General features: G+C 35.6%; 1 protein-coding gene across 8 annotated transcripts in view; it reads left to right on the forward strand.

Annotated features, from left to right (window-relative positions):
* Window positions 1-25744, forward strand: part of LOC142981931 (phosphatidylinositol-3,5-bisphosphate 3-phosphatase MTMR3) — a 68568-nt gene that overhangs the window by 20534 nt on the left and 22290 nt on the right. For 4 of the 8 annotated variants that reach the window (XM_076128089.1, XM_076128093.1, XM_076128096.1 and 1 more), the window contains exons 1-2: window positions 10519-10730; window positions 22997-23393. The exons of 1 other annotated variant lie outside the window; for it this stretch is intronic. In XM_076128089.1, the coding sequence (XP_075984204.1) occupies window positions 23247-23393 (147 nt within the window). In that variant the 5' untranslated portion in view covers window positions 10519-10730; window positions 22997-23246. Of the gene's footprint in view, window positions 1-10518; window positions 10731-22996; window positions 23394-25744 lie in introns of those variants that run through there. 3 more of the 8 variants (XM_076128091.1, XM_076128090.1, XM_076128092.1) reach the window with 3 other exon arrangements.

The raw sequence follows: 25744 nt of genomic DNA on the forward strand, positions 1-25744 counted from the left end.
CGGCCTCTTTCAATGTATCCGTTGATGTGACTATCCGAGCTCGTATTCCATTGATGTGGGTCGATTGTTACTACCTCGATAAAATATGTACCATTTCCATACTAAGTAGCTCTTAGTTTTATGATTTGGTTGGTAAAAGGTCTTAAATTTTATGTTACTCGGCTTTTAAGGTCTATAAATTATAAGACTAATAGCTGTCTGAACAACAAAAGCGACTGATAATAAAGATACTAAGAGACCGTTACCAAAACGTCAAGGTTTACAAATTTTATTTGATTTTATACTGTTGTTCTTCAAAGAATCTGTTACATGAGTTATCAGGAATTATTCATGCAGTGATTGATCAATATCTTTTTACTATACTGAGGTAAATATTCTGTTGAAAATGATAAAAGTGGACCGTAGAGGCATTAAAAATTGTATAAAGTATTCTGAAATGGTAGCCTATAAGCATGTAATTACTTGCAGTAATCCAAAGTAGAAAGCCCACTTAAAGCCGCTTAAGAATTCCAAATTAAGGCGTACATCGCTCATTCTAAGGCTGCTAACTCGGAAGAGGCGGAGCGTGTTTGACGTATTGACAGTAACCTGTCTTCAAAGAAAAATGATTGTGAGAATTTCTGTACTGTTGAAGAAGCTTATCGAAATACGAGTAATATAGAAATATTAGAAACTATATATAACTTAAAATGTTGAAGTTAGATGCCCTTTGTAGACCATGAAAATAAGCTATTAGAAAAGGCACTCACAGGTCAAGACACAGGTCTTACTGCTGAGTATGGGCTTATTCCGAATGAGGGAGGGGTTAGCCCGGGTTAGGTCTTGAGTCCACTACGCTGGAAAGGACATAGTTATTCCTAATTCTAATATCGATGAATGTTTATTGACTAATCGCGTTCCTTTATTCCAAATCCAATCCTTAACTCGAAACACGATAATCGCAGCAGTAGCCATTGAAACGGATACAAGCAAAAACATCTCGCAACTAGCCAGGTAGGCCAATAGTCCAGTACACAATAAGCACTAAACACCGTGAAGTGGCGTGTAAATCAACGCATGAATACACAAGCGATGGTAACGAAGCCATACAGATCGTAATTCCGTAGAACTGTTACATTTATACCTTGTCGACTTGTTGGCTAAACGTGTAATAGCTGACTGAGGTATTGTGAAGATAAAACTGGTAGAAGGACATGCAGTTTTATCTAATACGCCTTTTTTTACTTGGCATATGCATTAAGCATACACCTAAACTCTGAGTGGAGTGCAGAGTGATGTGAGACTCGGGGTAGCCGTATCGCTAGATATGATATATCCAGATGACTGCGTGTGGTATACAGGATTACAGACGAGACAGATTTTTGATAGACTTGATTTTTCTGCGAAAGTTGTCAAATTTTCTTATACTTACTTTAATTGAATGGTGTGTACCTCTGGATATGTGAAAATCATGTGACGTATGCAGAGTGCACTGGCTAGACAGATTTTTGATTGATAGATAATCTTGATAGACTTTATTACTATTTTTCATTACGGCGTGACACTTATTACAGATGACTTGTTTTGAGGTCGGTGTTGTTGAATTTAAAAGCATTGCGTTTTGATTAAGTACCGTTTGTTGTGTCAGTGGTATGCTTTACTGGTTGCTCTCACTGATCATCAAAACTATCAATATAATCGATAATCTATGAAATATTGTCTATTGTATCGGTGTGACAGTGACTTCGTAATCAGATAGCGAGAAAAAAATCGTCAGGTCTGCAATCTTGGTGTATTGGCTATTAAATTAATTACAGAGTTTTTGTCTATTTTTTAAACGCCACCTACTCTTATAATTAATCTCGTAGGATTTTAGAGGCAAGTCAAACATTTGCGCAAATAAAACCCAAAAAGAAAATTATAGGCAGCCAAATATTGGCTCCGAGTAGAAATGAAAGTTATAAAATGTTTACCTCCTGATCAGATTATATTATTGAATCAATAGCAATTTGTAAAGTAACCTAATAAACAGTTATTTTAGTGCTGGAGAAAGTATTGCTCCTCCGTCTGCAGTCATACCTAGACTTGACATCCTATATTCGTTAGCTCGTTGATATTTTCGGCCGCAGCTGCAATGGAGGAAAAAATAAAAATATATTTCATTTATAGAGGACGTGTAGAGCTGTTTGAAGACACGTACGCCGTTTCAAACAGGGATTCTGAAATACTTGTGTTTACCGTCATCTGTGACGTAATGTGACCTACACTTAATATGGTGCTAAGTTAAGTTAAATATTAACTACGGCAAAATTATAGAGAATTTTGCCATAACTCTCCATTCGCAGAATACCTCTGAAATTTTAGTCGTAACCTGTCAAAAACCTTCGGAAACTTAAGAGAAAACTTGTTACAAGTTTCTCTTTTGACATTCAAATATTTGATTTGCGAGACGTTTGACGGAAAGTTAATAAGTATCACAAAGAGTTTCCAATAGTTTTTCAAAATGATGAGCGTAACTGAAGTTGTAATAAAATTGTTTTGTTTGAAGATTTTGCTATAAAACATGGCAAAGAAAGCTATAACATTCATAAACCTTCGAAAACTTAAGAAGAGAAAACTTGTTACAAGTTTCTCTTTTGACATTCAAATATTTGATTTGCAAGACGTTTGACGGAAAGTTAATAAGTATCACAAAGAGTTTCCAATAGTTTTTCAAAATGATGAGCGTAACTGAAGTTGTAATAAAATTGTTTTGTTTGAAGATTTTGCTATAAAACATGGCAAAGAAAGCTATAACATTAAAGAAGCGTTATCCGACTTATTTTATGAAATGTTGAACTGCTGTTCACATTACCTTTTACGTTTACTTCTCCATACATAACGAGATAAGGGCACGTTAGCAGCCCACGATTACCAAAGCCGTCAACAAAATTCCATCGTCGACCTTGCCCTACTGTTTTCTTGTCGCGGGCCTACGTGACGCCCTTCACGCGTTTTCTATTCCTCTAGCTGTCCCTTTCTAGAACTCTCGCCGTGCTGTTTTTAGGTCAATCAGCTGCTGTGGGAGTCACCCGAGACGTAACGCCGCTGATTGATACTAGAGAGTTCTTTGAACTTCTGTTTGGCCATGTTCTCCTAGTTACATAATAAATGGAATGGTCATCAACATTATGTAGTATCCGCTTCCGCTGGTTTGAAATTTTTTGTGAATGATACTGTTACTACTATATCTGTATTATATTTCTGTGTAGTGATTTCTGTGTCTTGTTTTAACGTTGGTAACTTTATTCATGTCCTGTTTTCCACTCGCAGCACCTACGAAAGTACTCAGACATTATTCTACGTCTAACAATACTTAACCGTTGTCTCAATTGTAAATCTATGCAAATTCGTTATTAATGAGCCATAATATTTTCACGAGAGCTTTGAAATATGTGCTGTCACGGTTTGATCTCGTTAGACACATGACAAGTTACTTGAGTTATTTAAACTGATGTTGTGTATATTTTCTTTAACAATGCCTTTATGCAAAACACGGCGTGGGACTGGGAATTTACTTCACATAGTACAAATTCCTTTAAAACTATGCTAAGACATCCTTACTTGCGTCAACTTAAAGACTAAAATTGTAATATAAGTAGCACATCAAAATGTTTCGTTATAAATCTATGCCGATGTGTTGTAGTTCCTACGAAATAAGCGGCTAAGCTAACATGACATCCGTTCAGTTTGTTAAGAGTTGTAACACGTAGTTGTGTGTGGGAAATTGGAAAGTTGATGGCCGCACGAGTACGTACTTGTAAAAGAAACTCCTTAACATACATTAATCACTGCGGATGCTTAAGCCTTTTATCTATTAGATTTCTAAAGCAATAGTTTACTTGAGCGTTGATTGCGAGTAATTTAAACATGTCTTGAACGTCCTACTTTCGGTACTTTATTTTCTAAGCTGTACAAATATTTCGAAAGGCCTTCTCTTGCTGAAAACGTTGAATATGAAACAATCACGTCAGTCAACAACAAAAACGTTTAGCACTTTTAGGCGTGAGACAAAAACTTTACAAAACAATAGCGTTGCCTGCGTGGCGTTTAGTTCGTGGACATTTAACTGACAGATGTCAAAAAAGTTAATTATACGAACAGCGTACCATTGATGATCTCGCCGTGACCGAAGCGTCTAGACAGGTTTTAAATAGCTTATTACCGGCGCTTAGAGTTGAGTTTTCTATAGATTTTATTATGAGGATATAAACTATGTTTTTCCCATTTACTCATGACTGAGGTTAAGGTTGTACTGTTTACGGAAGTCTAACGGAAATGACGTACGTAGACCAAATGCAGTTGCGTTATTGTGGCCTCTGAGCGGTGCACCTGCCTCACGTCTGCCATCCCTACCCCACGCATTTATATGCGAGGCATGCAATCGATCTGATTCAACGATAATCGCACACGTTACATTATACGATCAAAGATCATCTCCGTTGTAATTATAGAGTTCGTTATCCTACTGAATGTTATAAATATTAAAATGTTTGTCGGTTTTTGCACATAAAGCTTAGACATAACTTCCGTCTGTTGAATTTTATGCTTCCTATCTATTGATTACCAATTCATTTTGCGAACCTCGAGAAAATTTTCCATTCAGCCGGAAAATATGCTTGCAAAAATAAGTTTTGTATAATGAAAAGGAAGTGTGTTTGCTAAATCTTCTTGAAAATTAATTTGTTAACATTTTGTGCGAGGAGAGCAAATGTCATTGAGGTAAGATGTGACCTCTGGGTTCATATTTGTTTTGGGTCAGACGACCCCCTGTGTAAATAATGATAAAATAATATAATAAACTTTACTGTTCGGACAATCGCTCAGTGGAAAAAAACAGATCTCTATGTGATTAAAATTGAGGTCGAGCCGAATATATTGGGAGAACATCTAGTGTGTTCTACTACAGGTCAGGGTGAAACTCGGTCACATACAGTGTTTTAATATTATTAACTTACCTTAATGATTGTTTGTCATTAATCCAGTACATTTACAAATACACTTAAAGGGCAACTACAACCTTACGAGTAGGTCGAACCGTCCCTAATATTTTTCCGTAGAAATAAATATCGCCGTATTATTCATGAATATGCTTTTGCAAAGTGTCGTTAGGAAAGCTCTAAAAAAACTTGATTTCTTATTTAAGTTCTTAATGTATGTTATTAAGTATAGAGAAATTTATATTCAGTTCTGTTGAGTATCTATTAAAATGATTTCTTGGCTTAGCAACTAAGGCATAATAAATTATTATTTTATGACTGTATTATCGCGAAGTTCATGAATAATAATATAATTTATTCTATGCGTATTATTCATTAGAATCGCTATAAACAGTTTTGTAAGACCTATTTCATAGACTGGAAATCTGAGTGTTGTTAGCACTTAACAAAATATATTTGTTCTCTCGTGTTTCTGTGCCAAATATTTCTTAATAAGTCTTCATTTAGAGCAGTAGATATACCGACAAGTAGGCCATATCATATATCACCAGAGTAAATATACGTAAGGTGAAACTTGAAAAGCGTTGCTCGGCAAAAAACCTGAGTGACCCCATTCGTTGGGCGATCACAATTTATTCCTCGTCCAAGGCCTTTGCAAACACTTAATGGATCCGTATTCTATTGATTTTCTTGCCCTAATTCGTTAGAGATTCTGTCTAGACTTCAGGGCGTGGAAGATTTATGTCGCCGGGCTTCTTACGGAAGTCCGCGGTAGAGATAGGCGGCTTAATAAAATGACTTTACAACTTCTCCTGCTTTAGTATCTTTTCCAAGGACATACATGTTTTATTGGGAATTTGTTAGTGACTGGCTGGAGACGAAAACGGAATGAAGAATTGTTAAATCCCAATAGATAGGTAACTTGTAACACACTCATTACATTACATAAGTTACCTGTTAAAGATTATCAGCAACTGTGAAATGGGAAAATAAGTAATACTTAAACAATCGAACATACAAATGAATTATTTTAATGAAGATACAGCCTATTTGGCCCTGCATCAAATATTATGTAGAAATAAAGCCCAGAGAAATGGATAAAAATCTTAATCCAAACCTAATAGATTATCTAAAATAACTACATTTAGTATGTTTAATTAATTTGCTTACAAAGTGCACAATTTGTCATTAGATCATAACTTCTAGATATCATCGGGAAATTATCACAGTAAACTAATTATAGCACTGATAACCTTTCATCTTACTAAGCGAAAACAACATCGATCGATCAAAATAATAATAACTTGCCTGATATATGAGAGATTATATCAAACGCTTAAGACGAATCGAAATCACTCCAGGATTTTGTTTAAAAGCACTCTTCAAATATAATTGATGTGTAATGACGTTCGTGCGATTGTGCACTTATTGCATTGTTGGTATTGAATATTGGACCTCGAATCGCACCAAATGATACTTCAGACTTCAGATCAACAGATGCCAAGATCTTTCTAGCCGACCTAGACTTGACCCTGTGAATACAAAGCGATTCAAACTGGAGTAGGAATTATAATGACGATAATAATGAAGTATTGGCATCAGCGAAACAGATTTTTTTTCAGTTTTGTAAACTTGCATGAAATGTAGAAGTTACTGAGCGGATTCCATGTATTTTCAAAGCTTGTTCTTAATTATACCTACCTTAATAATATAAAAAAACTAGATGGTCTAAGATTCCGGTTGTAAATTTAACTGCTGTGCCATACCTATTTAGTATGTTACCAGAAGGATTAATAAAATTGATTTGGTGATCTCTGAATCGAGCATTATGCATATCGGAAAATTTTCTTTAAAAACATGTTCCGAACAAAACGAGGTCAATTTAAATAGCTCATGTAACTATGTCGGCATTATCAAATGCAAAACGAAAACGTCACAATATATTTCAGTGGCTGGCTGTGGGCGAATACGTGGGCGGTGAATTGCACTACCGCCCACCAGGGCACTAGTACTCTTAAGAGGTATGATGAACTAGTTTCCGCAATGTTACCCGTCCATTGCTCCTCAAGCTCCCTCCACGCCCTAGCCTCACTCGAACACAACCAGTAACCTATATAAAATTGTGTGGTTGTAAAAATAATCATATTATATTTGTATGAAAATCCATTTTGTGTGACAGTGAAAATACTGTTGTGCGAACTTGTTCCATTATTTGTGGCCTCTGCCTGTCTCGTTACTTTAAATCCCCAAGGTACTCGTTTGGCCGGTGTTTTTATAGTCACTAATGAGGCTAAGGATCGGGCCATACAGCATTGCTATCAAAAACTTGTTTATCAAATATTTTTGCAAGGATTTCCTTTAAGCCTTCTTACGTATCATTTTGTAGGACAATAACTGACAGCAAATCTAAGCGGAATTTATGTCCTCTCAAGCTCAGAACATATGTGTCGCATATGATGCCGATTAGGTACTATCCACAACACTGACACTCTCAAAATCATATTTGTGGAAAAAAAAAACACGCAATCAAGTATATCGTTCTAGAAAAGGATCTCAATACAAGTAAAAAGAAATAATAAACGTGTTTTTGATCAAAACACAAATGTTGTAAGTATTTTTTATCATTTTATTTGTTTTGCTCGAGCGCAGCTGGTCGTCTGTTTTGGATATGTAAATATTAATTCTGTTTATCAGACTGCACATCTGTGCATAATGACATTCCGTGAAAGTTGATGTTATTGTATGTCTTTCAACATTTGCACATATTTTCTTAATATTACATTTTTATATCGTTGATAAGCGCAATTCTTTATTTTGAAAAGGCAACTCCTGCACTAAGATTTGCTCTTGTATCTTGGGCACTTTTACAAACTTACAAACAACGGATACATAGTACAACCAGACCCGGAGCAACTTGTGTAATGCACAAATAATTGTTTCGTTTGGATCTCGAACCCACGACCTCCCGACGCACACCTTGACCACAGCGCTATAGAGGCTTAGGCTCTTAGTCAAACAATTCTTATTTGAACTTATAAAACTGCAAACGTCGTGATCGTTTTATTGGCAGTAGTAAAGTCGTGTGAGCGTAAAGCAATGAACATATTTTCTTTATCGCTTTCATTGTACTATGCAAGTACTGGTCACCATAGCGACCGAGTTCTCCACGTGTATGCAACTCCACGACCTTCTGTAACCCCGATAACGTTATGTGCTGTAATTGTATGCATTGAGTAAGTTGCAAGTTATTTCCCAAGATGTTAATAGCTCATACGAAACCAGCTAATGTTAATGTTACCCTGGTAGCAGACAAGGATGTTGTTTGTTGTTTAAATTGAAAGGTGTATAAAAATCTTTTGAAGATTCTCCTGCGAAGGGACTGCCAGGTGATCCTTTGTATGCATTAAGTGAGTTAAAACTTATTTTCAAAATTGTTGATCCCTTACCATCTTATGATTATGATACCCTGGTAAAAGTTGTATGAAATTTTGCAAGGTGTTTTAAATTCGCTCAGGGATTTTTTTTAGCGGCCCACCAGGTGTTGTGGTTTACAACCTGTCGATAAGTTATTGTGAATTGTTACAGTTACATGTTTTTTTTTCTTTTAACGTATCTTGTATTAAAATTGTGTTTCTTCTCTCCTTCCAAGTTTTTCTCTGGGAATTGCTAAATCTTACAAACTACATTTTTTATATTACTTTGTTTCTTAAGTACAAGTTTTAAAAAACATTGTTGTTTAAGTATCCGAGTTACAATAGGTGTTTCGGTGTAATTGACAGTAAACTCAGACGGACGACAATCGCAGGAAATGCTTGCCATTGATTTTTCTTCACGCTAATTCTTATCGTCGTCGCTAATTGTATTAACATTCTTTCAGTGTTGTATAATATTGCCTTGACACCTTGTACCCAGGTACTTTAATGTTATACTTCTAAACAGTTTAATTTCTTAGAAAACTTGTTTCAGTACGCACCATAAAGTTCTAGTTATAAATATCTGCTAAGTAAGTGAGTCCACAAGTGGTCGAGAAAAGTTTATTTTTATGATTTGAAAGTGCACGATACAAGAAAAGATACCACTTTCATACATTTTTTATTAAAATACATTACTGTTGCAACATTCGTGTTTTAACAATTCGAGCAATGAATATCTATTCACTTCTGTCTAAATCGATATTAAGAAAGATATTTCACATACATTGCATTTTAGTACATCAATTTTATTTGCTAGGGTATTTTAATTGCCTATTTCTATGCGAGTTTCGACATTGCCTGTTTCTTTATATCGTATATTGAATTTATTACCGCGAAAAATTCTCCAAAGTTCTACCATAAAAACTCCATAATTATAATTACTTTGTTAAGGTTAAAACCACTAGCTACAAGGTTTTACTTTGATTTAGTAAGCGTGAAACTGCCTTTGTAGTCTATGAGTATATTGAGTATGTTTTATGGCCGGAAACTTGTGTCTAAACGTTAGCCGTCTTACCGCGTGCATGTACAAATTTAAAAATATTTTCTTAGTAACACTCTTTAACATGATAAAAAGTATTTGTTTGTACGTGTGATGCTTTAAGTGCTAACAGTTCTATTTATTGTAGTTGATAAAGTACTTGTGTAAGTGATATCGTCTGTATTGACGCAGATTACATGTTGATGGTCCGTCAGATTTCTAGGTCTCTTATTTGTAAGTATAACACCTAAGCTAATATTTGCTTCATCGAGCATATCTTTTTACACTTGTTTGTATTACGAATTGAATGTTCTTTTGTTGTTTCCATCTAGGTTTGCTATGACTTCATCGAAGTTTATACCTCTATGAATGCTCGCGTCATCCTGTCAGACATAATGTCATATGAAGAATTGTAAACAAGAAATCTCATATGTCGTCGGCACCTAATGCATCTTTGTTTACTTTCTTCTACATTTGAATTTGAGCTTTATGTTATCCATGTAAGTCGTGTATTCGTTCTTTAGCCTTATTTGTTTCACACATGACTTCAGCCAATCAGGAACCAATTTTTTATCCTCTCTTGAGCAAGGCTCATAAAGCTATCATGCAAATGACTCAATTTTCTGCGTCTTCGCTGACATCTAGACCGTTCGTATAAATGGCAATTTTGAATAGAGACAACTCTGTTTTTACACTTGGCTCTACCATATATTTTAACAATGTAGAGCCTACATTGTGTAAAGCAATGTTTTCATTTATCATAAGTACGTGTTTACAAGAAGGCAAAGATCATCAAGAAGTATAAAAACAGCCATGATTTGACAAACTGTTAATGGAAGCGAGTCGCATCCCACGATAATTATAAAACAACATCGGCATAGTGTAACGAGTTGTGTGAAAACTTGATGCTCGCATAATCGGCGACGCAAGTGTTGTATCGGGGTTTTTGTTGCGAACTCGGCTACGGGTATACGCACGCGCCTGCTGACGTTGCACAATTCACGACGGGCCCCTACTAGCGAACTAGAGACGCGGTTCAGACGCCGCCGCCTCGCCCCGCGCCCCGCGCCCCGCCGGCACGCCGTGCCCCGCCCCCCGCAGCACCACACCCGTCATCGCGCCTTCAGTTGCCCCGCAGCTGCCGCGCGTATCCGTCGCATACTCCATGCGACCCCGCGATCTCTTTACCGTAATATGGATATACAGCAAATCCGCGTTCTTATCAACATCCAGTTCGCTTATTTGTGGTTCTGCGAAGTCTTCGACAAATATAAATGGATTATATTGTAAAGTGCCACGAGAAACTATTAGTTTTATAAGGTCCGCATTGGAATTTCTAATATGGCAAACCGTGGCGCGCCGACGTGTTCGGCACATGGCTTCATAATAATATGGTGCTTGCGGAAATTACGTCAGGATTTACAACTGTCTGTGCCGCGGTAAAGCGAGAGTGTAAATATTGTGTCTTTAATCAATTCAAAGTTACAACCTTTTAATTACATTCAAGGAATGCCTGCGTCGCAGCATGGCGTACTCGTGGCGTTCACGTTACATTATGGCGGGTTTTCGCTTTCTGGGAATGTTGTTTCTTTACTTTGTATGATACCACCTTTTATGAAACATATTTTTCCATAAAGACGTGACCAGATGAATGTCCCATGAATGATAAAGTATGATTGTTTATAAATACAAGTTTCCGTGCAAACTACCAATATGTTATTGTATGCTCATCGGTTGTTTTTAAAAGCGCAAGTGAACTCATAATGAGTATTTTGAATTCTTCACTCAAAGAGAACATTCTTTATTGCTTTGTTCATACTCCAAAGTACGATTTCGTCCGAGGTCACTGCTCAAGAAAACGTTGGCTAATCATTTCGCACCACTGAATGAATCGCACGAAATACAGCTAACATCGAATTCTGAACTGTTAAAAACTTTATCATAAAATATTAATGCAATTTCGACATCTACTAAACGTAGAACACCTATAAATTTATCAGCAGAGGTCAAAATTATTTCAAAACCCGAAATCCAAAACTAGCTGTCTAAAATGGCGGGCGAATTCTGCAGTCATTCTGCAAATCTGCAGAACTTGTGTCTGTGTGAGGCGAAAAATGTCGATGTGTGCGTGCCGTCACAGCAGTGCAACGTGGCTGCAACATGCCATAGTACTACAACTAGCTAATAGGACACTGTAGGCGTAGCCGGAGACATTCTCCGATGACTGACTTCCTGGTACTTGAACTGGTTACAGCTTGAACATACTGCAAACTTTAAATTGTTTTTTTCTTTGGCAAATCCGAATGGTGGAATAATAAACTTAAAATGTGGAAAATTCACCAAACGTACTAAGTGCTCATGTTAAATAGAAGCTAAATAAAACCGAGTTCGTTTACCTGATACAACGATGATATGCTTATTATCCGCGACACGCGAAACATTCTAATTAACTTAATTAGAATAGATACCAGTGACGGGACACTTCCTGAGCTGTTCGCTGTGGAGAGATAAAGCGTGGTGCCGTTTCAGGTGACACATACTCAATTTGTATACTTTCATGCCTTAGCACTTAACATAATGCGATACCATGAAATTTCATTCAGAGTTTTGTGTCCGCTTTCTGCATATCTCTCTAGGTCGTTTTATTCTGTTTTATGACAGTGAAATTAACAGATCGTTTTTTTCTAAGCTCTGTCGTGAAAAGAGAAAGGTTATGCAACGGGATTTTGCCACGTGGCACTTTCCTGGGGTTTGCGCATGTCCGTTGGGGAGATCCATGACATTGCAACTATATCAGAAGATTTGACAACTCCTCTTTTTTTCAGTGAAACATTCTGTTATTTGCTTAAAAAATTCTATTGCAAAACTGCAAATTCCATTTGCCTTATGGATGCTTCTGAATTAAAGTTTTACTTTCGTTTGAACTTGATAATGAGGGGCGTAAACGACTATCGTATCACATAGTAAGCCAAACGTTACGGGAAGTTCACTTTCCAATTAGTATTTCTAGGATACAAATTCAATTAAAAGTTGTGTGATAAGCCACGTGGCCGACGGCTCCAGTGCGCATGTCCACGACTATGTCTCAGCTGAGTTCTGAGAAAATCGTTACCACCGTCCAACGCACCCACTTTCTGTCACGTGGTATGTCTCAAATCCTAATGTCTTCAAAAAAAAAAGATCTCATCTAGAATTAGAACCATTTCGATACACACACTTACTACCCATCAAAAGTCCTACATTTAATTCTGACGCTTTTCACTCTACTACCATAGTTTCTGCGGCCCGACGCTCATTCTCGCCTTTTCCCTCATTCCTCGTTTGATAGTAGTAGATTAGATTATTAAATAAAATATTATGTATACAATGTTTGGCTGTCTTATACAGTTTTATCACATAACGCCCATGTGTGTCCTAATTTAGATTCGAGATTGTTTAATAATGTAATCTTTCATATCGATAAAAGGTTTTGAAATTTTATTGAGCAGCTGATACGGTAATTGCGCCAAAACAAAATAATCTGCATAGGTACTGTAATTTGTTATGCTCGTGTTAATATACCGAAGACAAATGTAGATATTTTTGAGTTATGGTATTTATCTGATTATGCAAAATGCTTTAACTAATCTGATGCTATCACGGATCAATAAGTTAACTAGTCTTCTAGAATATAAATTAGTGATTTTTAATTTAAATGCATATCGCCTTCAAGTCGGTCTCCATCTCCAATCGTAAAGTTCATCGCTTTATCGTTATGTTTTTAGGTCGTGGTCGCCACGAACACATCGCGTGCTTAAGCTACAATTCAGGGATTTTTATTGCCATCTTTCTCCCTAGTTGAGACCATTAAGCTGTTTAATGATCCGTAGAGTTTTGTTGTACAATCGATAACTTACAGTGCATCAACAAGATGTTCATCTTTATTGAAACTTTGTTGTGTAAGTATATCTGCCAAGACGTATACAAGTCGACCTTTATCAAGCTTCACGTGACTTACATCCATTTCTGTATGTGCATCGTGCTTGAGATCTCCGTGTTTGCCAACTAGACTTTCTCTCCCTGTAGATATATCTGAACTAATATATTTACCATAGATATTAGTACTGTTTTGCATCTCTACCAACTCTATCACTTTCTTAAGTCAAATCTATTCTACCAATGGGAATCTTAAGCCAATCTGTAATGAATAAAGTGTTGGCATCACAAAAGATTTGTGTTACGAGACATAACAATCTAGGTATGCAATCATACGTAACGTGAGATACTATTTGGTACCATTCTTTTTATTTTTAGATGTAAAGTGTGTCTTGTTTGTGAGTGCGACCTTGATCGGTCATGTCTAGACGACCTTGCCGTTAGCAGAGAATGTCAATTCTACGTCCGCTTTAATTAAACCCACCTATGTTATATTAGCCTGTTTAATGACATTTACGAAGCCAGACGGAGTCAACTTTCACAGTCATTCCGTAAGAACTTAATCTGCAATCTTGTTGCATCACGGAAGCGTTTACTTCTAATGCGGAAGAGTTGGCTCTTTACCTCTGTACACACGTATTATACATATTCAGTTGCATCTAACATTTTGCATACGTAATTAGCTTCGCCTATATCTACTTACTTCGTGAACAATTTTATCTTCTCATCGTTTGTCACTGCCGAACTTTAAACGACCTTGTTTTTTATCATTTTGCAGTTTAAACATCTCAATTACGCTTTCCTCATGGCGATGTACTTGAAATCACTTTATTTGCAAATTGAAATATAGCGTCGTCATTCAGTCTCATTGTCTGAGGAATTAAACTTCCGTTCAATACAATGCACGTCACCCTGTGCGAGATTTTTTCTTTTTTCTCTTGTTATATTTATAGTCCTTTGTTATGTATGTTTGGTTTGTGTACATAGTAATTGCGTTTGCGATGGATCGACGTGCAGGTGAAGGTCATGGTCGAGTCGGCGCCTGGACGTGGAGTGGCTCACATGACTTGTTGTTTGTATGTGCGCGCCGAGCGCCGGCCGCACTCGCCTCGCGCCCGCGTGTTCGAACGCTATTGGTCGGCTTTCACGAACCTCGTTACATAAATGCTCGTATCTCTACTCCTATAACTTAATGCAAGTTAATTCAACATTCTACATTTGATGGTTTCCTAGTCATGCTAATGAAATATTATTGCACATTTATGCAACCTTTGAATAATTTTGTTGCAAGAATTTAATTAATCAAGTTGCCTTCTTTATCAAAAGAGTTTTCATAGAAAATTCTTCTACTAATTAATTAAAACTTTTTCTAAGATTTTCACCAAGTTAAAATTTAATTTGCTTTGATTTAATTTTCTTGTCCTTTCGACGAACTTCATACACAGACTATATCAAAAGAAATTCCTATTTAAATATGTGTTCAAGTGTCGTCACAGAGGACATTCGCAAGTGTATTTTGAAGGTAATGTTTACATCGGTCGGAAGACCTTGCTCTGATAACTTGACGCATATGGTTTATTCACAATGGGCAAATTCCGGTACATGTTTTTTTACCAATGACTCATGTTTCATTGATACAGGCGTATGTACTGAGCCGTCTTTAACCCACTCGATTTTAACTGTCGATTAAATTCATCGTCATACTTGTAGAACCACATTCTCTATCATATAATAAATTATTTTGTTCGCTAGAATATGAATGAATTGCATTTTATTATGCACTTTCATAGAGCTCAAAGTTCAAAGACTCCGCCAAGAATTATACAATAACTAACGTGTTCAGCCAACTCCCTCTTCGTTATTCCTAACTATTTCATAAAGTTTGTTATTAGAACTAGTTAAATCGAGTTTCTCGACGTCCTCCGCATATGTTCAGTCAACAGTTTCTTCTGCGTTTATTTTCACAAGTCGTGCAATACGTTCTGTTTAGAATGCACTCCAATTATTGCTAAGCGTCGAGTGCTCCTAACTTTCTAATACCCTATTGCACACTATTTCTCAACTCGTTTAAGCTATTCCCCTAGGGAAATTCGGTGCAATTTCAATTAACCGAGAAATGGCGGGCTGAACAAAGTCCTATTAAATGAAGATACAAGTAATAAATTGTATCAACGACAATAAAGAAAACACTGAGAACCGACTTAATTGGAATAATGTTCCAGTGTCTAGTATTACTGTAAGTTATTACCTAGCATAACGCAATAAAGCATAAATAACTATTTTACGGTCCGTTTGTATTGTATCAAGACTAGATTTCTAGCCGTGAGCACTCGGGGAAAGGTGTATAATATAGCCTCATTGAATAAGCTCTGTGCTTTGTCCTGGAACAGATTAAGGTGAAAATTGTCTAGATTTATACGGTGTGCACCGCACTCGATAACGGTGCTTTATTTACCTGTCGTTCTAACAAACTGACAACTTTCTGTTGTAAATAGTGAACACTAAATGTATACAATTTACACCTCGCCCTTAACTGCAGTCAATTTGAATTGTGGAGGAAAATGGCTGAAGTTAGACTATCAGGGAGTGGAAAGTAAGAAGGTGCAATTAATTGATGTCAAGTTCAAGCGAAAGTTTGCTTTAGATTAGGTACTTGCGCGATAACTAATGATGCTGTAGAGCACGTAGGTGGTATTCATAAGACGTATACATTGGAGATAGCAGAATTTAATGATGAATGTAGAGATCTGCAGCAATAAATCGTAGATATGGCTTAGACTGAACCCCGCTGTGAGTGAAATGACGTGACGATTGTGGATGTATTAGTTACGAGTTTGCATCGAATGGATCGTATGTCAAGCGCGCCATTCACTCCGGAAAATCAATCACTCGGGTTAATTCCAACCATTTCATATTTCAATACACTATTACATGTATCAATAGGATCTCTTTGAATATTTTCCTTTAGCAATATAGTGTCGTTATTGTAATCGTTTCAGTTTTATTGACACTTGAGAGGTTCGATGACGTCAATTCAATAATATGAAGGCGATTGTTAGGTCAATGAATTAACTAACTATGTATTACTGAAGCAATAACTTCGCTTGAATAATATGCTTCTTTCAATTAAGATAATGTAATGGTTGTAATAATAATATTTCATACCGTAATAATTACATTCAATATTTTATCCTTTAGTCCACTTAACTTCGTAAACAATTTCCAAGGATGTTTATTTTTTTCTTGCGACTTGATTTGGCTAATAATAACCGTTTGTTTGTTCTAAGTCTCACCTGATTGGTTGACTCGGTACTTGAAATTTAACACTTGTGCCGGTCGCAAATTCAACAGTATCGTATTTCCATCGTCTATAGTTAGTCTGACGTAAACTATACATTTCATTTGAATTATTTCAGTCACTATAATATTGTATTACTCGCAAAATTCTGTAATCCAAGCAAGCGAAGTATTTGATTGCGGAAAACGAGTCTGGAATTCGAGAAAAGTGTTATTGGATTTTCTTTTAGGAAATCCTTAAATATACCTACCTGGTAAAAGATTTGCTTCGATGAGGGCCGGAAAAACAAGAAATGAGTATTGCCCATTTTAGAAACTCAAAAGTATTTTTTTTATTCATACACCTGTATGATTCTACAAACAATTAGGTAAATTGTTTGCTAGATAAATATCTGCAGTCAAAATTCGCAGAATTGTCACCGTACCGTGTTTCAATGCCATCAAACATTCGTCATCAGTCATCACAGTTCGTGAATTCTCACAAACCATTACCACGGTATCCGTGCATAATGAAAGGTTCAATCAATTTGATCGTCCGTCGCTAGTTAGTGCAAATGTGTGAGAAGGCCGCCAGCCACGTGAACACAGCCTGACACCGTGTCCCCATTGTTTACTAATTCACTCTTTATACCGACTCTGTGCCTCGTAGCTGGAAAATGCACGATCATAGCAGGAACTTCATTACCAACTGTTTTAACTACTTATCGCAGTTACAAGCAGAAATAAACCTTGGCCTACTGCTATCAAAAAATTGCCTTGCTATTGCTACACAGCACTATAAATATCAATATTATTGATTCTTATCATCTTAATAACATTCATTTCCTTAGTTTATTTGTGTGTCATTAAACTGTTTTATCACATCTTTTATTTATTTTAAGTTGTTTTAACAAAGGCAAACAGTTTCCTCACGCGAACTTTAATTAGATATGTACCAGACATCAATGTTGCCTTCTGTTTTATTATTCTGTACGTTTTCCTGGTTGCAACTTTATATGTCCATAATAATATGCATGTTACGTAGTTGCACTGCTACAAAACTGCATGTCAATTCGAACGTAGTGGATCGCGTTACTTCCAACCGTAAAACAAACCGCAACCTACACAACTATACATGCCTTATACTACATTTCTAACTTGAAATGCCGTGTTTTCTAAGACCTAAGAGTGCATTTCGTGTGTGAACTTAATTTGTTGGATGTAAAAACACGTTTGCGGCACGTAATACGAGAATGCTGGCGAGCGGCGACAACTACGCTAGTTTGCGGTTCTGGAATGTGATACGCGGCCGCTTTGCTCGCCGTCTTTCTATTGATTTCATTATAAAGCTTTTTATACACACCTTTGTATTTCCTACTTATGTCGTTCGCTTCCGTCATAGAATGGTACCCTTTCTCAATGTCCTTCTACTTGAGCGTCGATTACGCAAATATATTTAGCTGTGTTTATAAACGTGGTATGATTGTTTAATTACAAGCTACGGAAAGTGCCGATAAATGTTTTTACTGACCTCACTTAGCGTTTTGTAATCACTGACAGCGCAAGCTTACTTCTTCATTGGATTTATTCACGCAATTTAATGTTGTAATTCTGGCAAGAAATTCGTTAAAAAACTTTATTTAGGAACGATTGTTGGTACTGTTTCAATAGACCTTGATTGTTGTACTTTGGTTTAATTGGATTCACTGAGATCTATTATCTTTGATTCGTGACGTTCGGCGTGATTTACATTTTCATTGATACTTTTTGTTAGCGAAACATGGGTCTTTACTTAAGTAACTATTACTATTGTCTCGGCTTAATATTTTTATTAACCAACTAGGGATACATGAGCTTGCAGATGTGTATCGAGTAGGCGCCGGTGACCGCATTCTTTACGTCGTCGCACCGTATTGAAAGTAGAGCAGGCATCCGTTGAACGTTTATAAGATTCGCAATACCTCTTGTTTCCTTCACGGATCCTGGTATATTTATTTGATAATGATTTTTCACTTACCGGATGTTGGATTTTAATTTAAATGTTAATATTGATGATTAACATTCATAACACTTACTTCATTATTAAAGAAAGGTGATTTCGATTTAAGTGTCAAAGCTATTTAACTTTTCATTAAACGATAATTGAATTCTACAGGAAGTGATTCCTTTTTTAATGAGTTTTAATATATTATTATATTGTATTTTTTACCCTTGATTTATACTGATTGATAAGAGAACCTGCTATATGATTTTCTTATGAAAAAAAGTGTAAAGAAATCTGTAGATGCGTCGGTTAACTTTATAAGAGCAGAACGATGTTCAGGCGCTGAAAACCTATTCTTCTTCTTAAAGTTCTTCTCCATAAAATAACATAATGATTTTTAAGAAGTATGTCTTAAGAAACTTCTTCACCAGCAGTCTGAATGATCCCATATCCGCCTGGGTCAATGAACCTCGTCGACTTTGAATTGTGTAAATAACGCATTCGTTATTTGTCCTCGATAACAAATGCTATTGAATGACAATAAACAAAGATACTTGTGACAATGAGAAAAGCAAGTGTTTTGGTTTTAGATAACGGGATAATAGGTGTCTGTGGCGAATTGTGATGACGTCACGCCATTATCTGGAAAACAATCATACAAGCATCAATCAATAAAATATTCTTATGATTCATGAACTGAAGAATCTCGAACGCGTCATTCAGTATCCAATGGTTGAATGAAAATATTATTGATTGTATCAATTTGCCAATGACAATGGATGTTGGTAGATCCTTGAATTTGGCAAAGAAAGCCGGCTCTAACACATCTTCGTACTTCCAAAACCATACCTGTACATACATAACATCACACCTTTTTCCCAAAGGGGAAGGGACACTTCCCTTGCCTCATTCACCTAAATAAATTATAAATAATTCATTCAACTTAATGTATTTTTATTACATCTTTCTGTGAAAACAGAAATGAATGAAGAGCTCATTTGAATAGCTAATAAGAAATTAATCAAAAACAATTTATATTACTTTTGAATAGGTAAAGGTCCAAGTCCATATTCATTGAAATCAATAAAACTTCTGCGTCATAATTTTCTTTTATCTATTATATAAATATTCTAATTTAAAATGGACCTTTAACTTCAATTAATTGTTGAGTTAATGAGTTATAGCTGGTTTGTGTGACGTCATTTGATAAACCACAGATAAAGTTACAATGAATGGAGTAGCGTGCTTCATTCACACATAGACTTAACCTTTATTTGATAGAGTAACTAATCATATATTTTGCTAGCATGTATTTCTAACATAAATTTTGGAGTATGATCAATACTTTATCTTTACTTCAAATTGCTTATAGCTTTCCAATAAATCCCATACACTTGTACTATCAAAAATGTATGCCAACTCTAAATTATCCATCCATACTAATATTATAAATGCGAAAGTAACTCTGTCTGTCTGTCTGTTACTCAATCACGCCTAAACTACTGAACCAATTTGCATGAAAGGACATAGGCTACTTATTCCCCGGGAAAATGACGCATTCCCATGGGAAAATTTACGTGGCGGACGAAGTCGCGGGTAAAAGCTTGTTAAATATATTTTTAAACTATACATAAATACTTACGACCAAAACGGCGTTGTCCCTTTGTCAGTAGTGCCAAGGATAGCTTCAACTTGTCGTATCAACCTGTAGCTTCTAAAGAATGTTTACCAAAAATATTCCTATATTAATTCATGTTACGGTAAATGTCTAGAGACTTGAAAGTGACTGTATATGTTTCAAGCTGTAATCTAATAACTTTGTAGAGAGCCTTATATGCTTCGTTCGCGACGTACGTGAAATTCAGAATTTAGACAATCAGTGACCTGTAAGTCTTATACAGCTTACGTTGGCTTGTCTATTCCTATATTAATACAGGTGATTATTTTGGTAATATAGAGTATTTTTTATAAAATCTAGATAAATCGTGCATGTTTAGGCTCTAGTAAATTGTCAGAGTATATAATGATATATAAACCCCCAATAGTAATATAAATCACGTTCAATAAACGGATTCGTGATGCGATATTATCTGTGGTTGAGGCGGATATTGCCGCTTGGCGTATCCGAGTGGCACAGTCCCTTAGTCGACTTTTACCACTCGATACCAACCTCAAGGAAGGTTATTTTTCTTCACAAGATTATTTTACAAGTGTCTGGGTGCTTTATAAAGAGATTTTCTAAGATAGATCTTTGGGATGGTGTCTTGGATACGATTTATGGAAAAATTTACTGAATTAGTTGTAAATTATAGGGTGTAAAGCGTAGAAGAGTCGCTCTTTATTTTCCCTTAAAACATATTTTCCGTAATAAACAGGCAAATTGCTTATTTCTTATGAATGAAAAAGTAAAGATTTTTTATTGAAAAATGGATATCATATTCCTTTAACTTAGAATGACAGATGTATGCGATAAATAATACGCTATAAATAAAAAATATATAACATTGACATTGATCTACAAATATGAATGTAACACTTTCATAAACTTGTTTTGAAAGATGTGTTCAGTTAATAAATCGAAATAAAAAGCGATGACGTTTGTATGGAGTTCAGAAGCCTGTATATTATATGAGCTGAATAATTTTCGTGTTACGAAACAGAACAACAACTTTAATTTAGCATTTTGAATAGTAACTGGAAAGTGTTTCTGACTTGCAAACGTGACTACGTTCGCGCGTCCTAAGGTCAGAATGCTTACACGTGATAAATATTATTGAATTTAAATCGGTACTGGTTTATAAAATCAATAAATAAACTGATGTTCCACCAAAAGCTTGATTAAACATTAGCTATAATAACGTTGGTTTCTCTCATTTCTATGTGATAGAAAGGGCGCAGAAAGTCAGTATCAAAAAGACTATTGACTTGGAATGAAGTGGCGTGATATATTTTTTTAATAATTGAACATGACAAAACCTATATTTCTGAATGTCTCAATCCGTTCGAAGGTTTATATTGACGTAAAGACACAATAATCTCTCGCTTTACCATATTGACGAAGCCGTAGTACACACCATATTATTATGACCGACGTCAATGAACGCTATACTATCAGTGCGGAGTGTACACATGACCTAAAATTACACACTTATTAGTTTATGGCACTACTATTAGTGGTAAACAAGACTGATTCTAAATTACTCGAGCTCTTTAGCTGTTATGCGCGCCTAGTACTTTCGTAGGTTATTAACGTAGAGTATTTTAACGAATGACACTAAATGATGGTGTTTTATTCTATATTTTATGGGTAAAATATCTAATTCCAAGACATTTCCTGTTCTACTGCCAGGCTACTAAGGCCTTAGGCTCTAAAATGTAATTATTCCGAGACTTAGAATTATTTCTCAATGTATAAGACAAATACTCTAATTTGCTTGTAGACTGTTATAAATACGCAACAATTATCGAGCTACCAAAAACTAACCGTTGCTTTCCTGCTATAAAACGAGGAGGATATCCCATATAAACTTCCCGTCGTGAAATCATAAACGACGGAATTGAAAAACTGATTTTACAATGAACAGTGACCCAATTCAAATCATTAGAGTCAAAAAAATCACGCGCGTATTTGTTAGTTTGCTATAAATAAAAACGATTATCAGCATTAGTATGTCATTAAAAAATTCCGCTGCTATCACTGTGACCTCAGAAATACAATACAAAATGTCAATTTGACCACGTTTATACTGATAAAAGCTTATGTAAGTAGAATATTATCCAAGCAATTGATGTAATTTGCTCTATGTAATAAATAACTGCAATACTATTACACTGCATTGCTTTCGTAATGATATGTTATTATGCTATCTCGCGCATGTCATGCTATTTTAAATCGTTCACACTCATTCGCTTTGTGTACGATGTCTTTCAAGGTATACTTTCCAGTAGATAAGGGAATCACGCCCCTATATTTCGGTGGCCTTTAAACAGCTGTATCGTAACTGATAAACGATAACTAGAACCTCGTTTGAGCGATAACAACCACAATAGTAGTGTCAAAACTGATAACAGACGTTTTTTATGTTTGTTTTTGTAGTGGTTAAAACCCAATGTAGAGTTCCGAGTTGCAAAATATGAGGCAACCGAGGATTCTCCTTGTGGAATTTACACTTAGCGCTGTTCATTCATAAACGCTTTAAGCAGCATTTTCAGTTACGTGTTTTGTCATTTCGTTTAATTAATGTCAAACAAATGGCAAAACGGTCAATTAAAATGCTGCCATATCGCGTTGTACCCTTTAGAAATTTAACCGTCTTCGGCACATTTAGTCCGTTTGATAATTAACCTTCCCCTTTGGGGATCACTTCCAAGTAACCTGGATGTTTTATTTATTTTAATTTTGTTTCAATAGATAACTGTACGTGTGAAAGGTGCAAATGTGATCTTATACAAGTGTAGTGAATGTATTATTAACTTATTTATTATTTAATTAATATAGATTCTTAATGAGGACCCAAAACATGGAACGTTACAAATCCGATGCGTATCGATGGCGTGCTTCCTACAACAGTGATTTAAAGTTAAACTAGTGCATAGTGCTCATAAAGTCTGATTCTTAGACTGCAAATTATTTATTAGTTAGTGTTTATATTGTGTGGATTATGCTGATCAATACGTTTTTGGACACGGAGGATTTCGTGCATCTGTATTACCCTGAGGATGAGCCTGCTGCCGCGCAGGGCTGTGGTGCCGGCGCGCGCATGGCCTCCAAGTATCCGCCGAGACCACCATCGCCTGAGTACTCACAGGTCTGTATCATACTGAAGCGTGAACCTCCTCATTACTTCTGGTACCTTAGTACTATTTACCTGTAAGCAACAGGATTCATAAAAATATACTTAATATTTTTATTACCTTCGTTATTGCTTAAGTTAATTGGTTTAACAAAATAAATTATGTTCTTATCTTAAAGTAAATAGAATGTACTAAGCTAATTTAATTACAATTAAAATGTGGTCACAAGAGCGCTTACTGATCGGTAGGGTCATAAGGTCATAGGTCGGCTAATGCCACTGGGTTTTTCTGTCTGGCAATTATACAAAGCTTCAACGAAATTACTATCAGTGCGGTTAGTTTTCAGCTCCGACTTCAAGAAAATTACTATTATTTTGATATTTACGACTATATCATAAAAACAGGTTCTTTCCCTGTTTTTTTTTTCTAATTACGTAACTTGTTATTCAAGACCACAATAGAATGAAATATCTCAGTATTAATTAAGTTATTCGATATTTCCTCTGACAGGCAACGGGACAAAAAACTGCGTAAAGAAATGTATATTTTGTGATGTAAAGCAGGTAGCAAAATATGGGTGGGGAAAGTAACGGTAGTATCGCAGTCCTTCACCTTGAGACGGTATAATTGTGTAGACGGCTGACGTAGCGCCCCCCGTCCATTCAGGAGGGACGAGCGTACTATCAGACGCTAGGCTTCGTTTATAGAACACCATCGACTTATGTATTCCTGGTACCGTCCCGTAGTTGTATTGATTTTATTTGTGCAGCGTATTTCAATTGAATAGAGAGAGAAAGTAGAGTGGCTGTAGTAAATAACTGAGCGTGAGCTTAATTAAGAAGATTTTTCATGGATACACGTCGACATGCTATTATAGTTTCAGAATATGGTTTTAAGGTTATTTTTCTTTACTTATATAATAAATTCATCTAAAATCTTTATTTAGACATTTTCTTTTTAATAAACTGCAAATAATCTGTTAAAATGAGATTCGAATAAAGTTATCTGACTGAGTTTAGAGTTGGTCTAAAATAAAAAATAATGTTTGATTCGTTCTCGGTTGCTCCAACGATGACTGTTTGTATTTGTAAACATAAAAGTAAATAGTAGTAGTTTTGTAAGCGGAAATCGCTGTGTACATAAATAAATGGCAATTATTATTAATGGCTCTACAATGAACGCTATTTATTTCAAGGGAAAACCCCGCATTCCGTTTGTATACAACTCGTACACACATTATACAGATATTTAACTTAAATTACACGTTAATGGAGAAGAATATTTAACAACCAATAATAGGGGAAAGTCGGTTTATTTGGACCACTTTTTTTCAAATGTGACAATTTTTTAATTAGTTTAAAAACAGTTCTTACACCAAATTAAACTCCATTTAATTGGCTTTATTTTTATTTAACAATAATCAACATTATAGTTATATATTTATCTCAAATTAACAAAATATGAGATCGGAGCTTTGTTCCAATTTACCAAACCAGCATGGTTAATTGGACCATGGGGTTGCTAAATTGGACTTAAGAGCAGATCTAACGAAAAATAAACAAAATTGAAACATTTTTTTCAAAAATTATAGATCAAATCTAATGTAATTATAAAAGAACTCGAAATCAGCCTCATATATAAATTACTTAAGAAAAACAATCATCTAAAATATCAGTATTGGTAATACAAGTCTGATGATTCCATTTATGGCATCGCACGCATTTCACCCAGTCAACTTTTGGCCCTCTTTTATTCAAGTAATTTAATTTACATGTAGCACACTCATTATCACAATTTTCAGAGCGGCTACTATCTGAATCATCCAAAACTATGACTACTTCGTCTGAAGAGTCCTCACTTAACTCCTTGGTTTCTCGCAGTTTCTTCAGGTTTCCACTTATAATATCTTTTCTCGGTCACCTGTAAAGAGACAAGAAAGTTGATAGGATTTTATTTCACTAAATTGTAAAAATATAGTTCGGTAATTTGGACCGGTCCATTTTATCAAACTACATGCGGTCCATTTAATCGAACTGTATAATTTTAAGGAAATTACATCAAAACAAAGACATAACATATCAAAGCCGCCAAATAGTTTTAGCCAGTTATTTGCAGATAAATTACGGATATACAAAAAAAATATGAATCTTTACAACTTACCTTTAATTTAGTTACGTCCTTAGCACAGATCACATAAAATTACAGTAAATATCTGAAAAATAGATTATTGTTAACAAAGACAACACGCTTGGTTTTATGCCGTAATCAAAATAGCCGATGTCAAATGAAGTTAGTTGCACTTCATTATGTGTTTACACTTTTGAAATAAAATTACTACGAAACGGGTTTTTAGAGGTGGTCCAAT

This window comes from Anticarsia gemmatalis, chromosome 20 (assembly GCF_050436995.1).
Source record: "Anticarsia gemmatalis isolate Benzon Research Colony breed Stoneville strain chromosome 20, ilAntGemm2 primary, whole genome shotgun sequence".
Classification (NCBI taxonomy): domain Eukaryota; kingdom Metazoa; phylum Arthropoda; class Insecta; order Lepidoptera; family Erebidae; genus Anticarsia; species Anticarsia gemmatalis.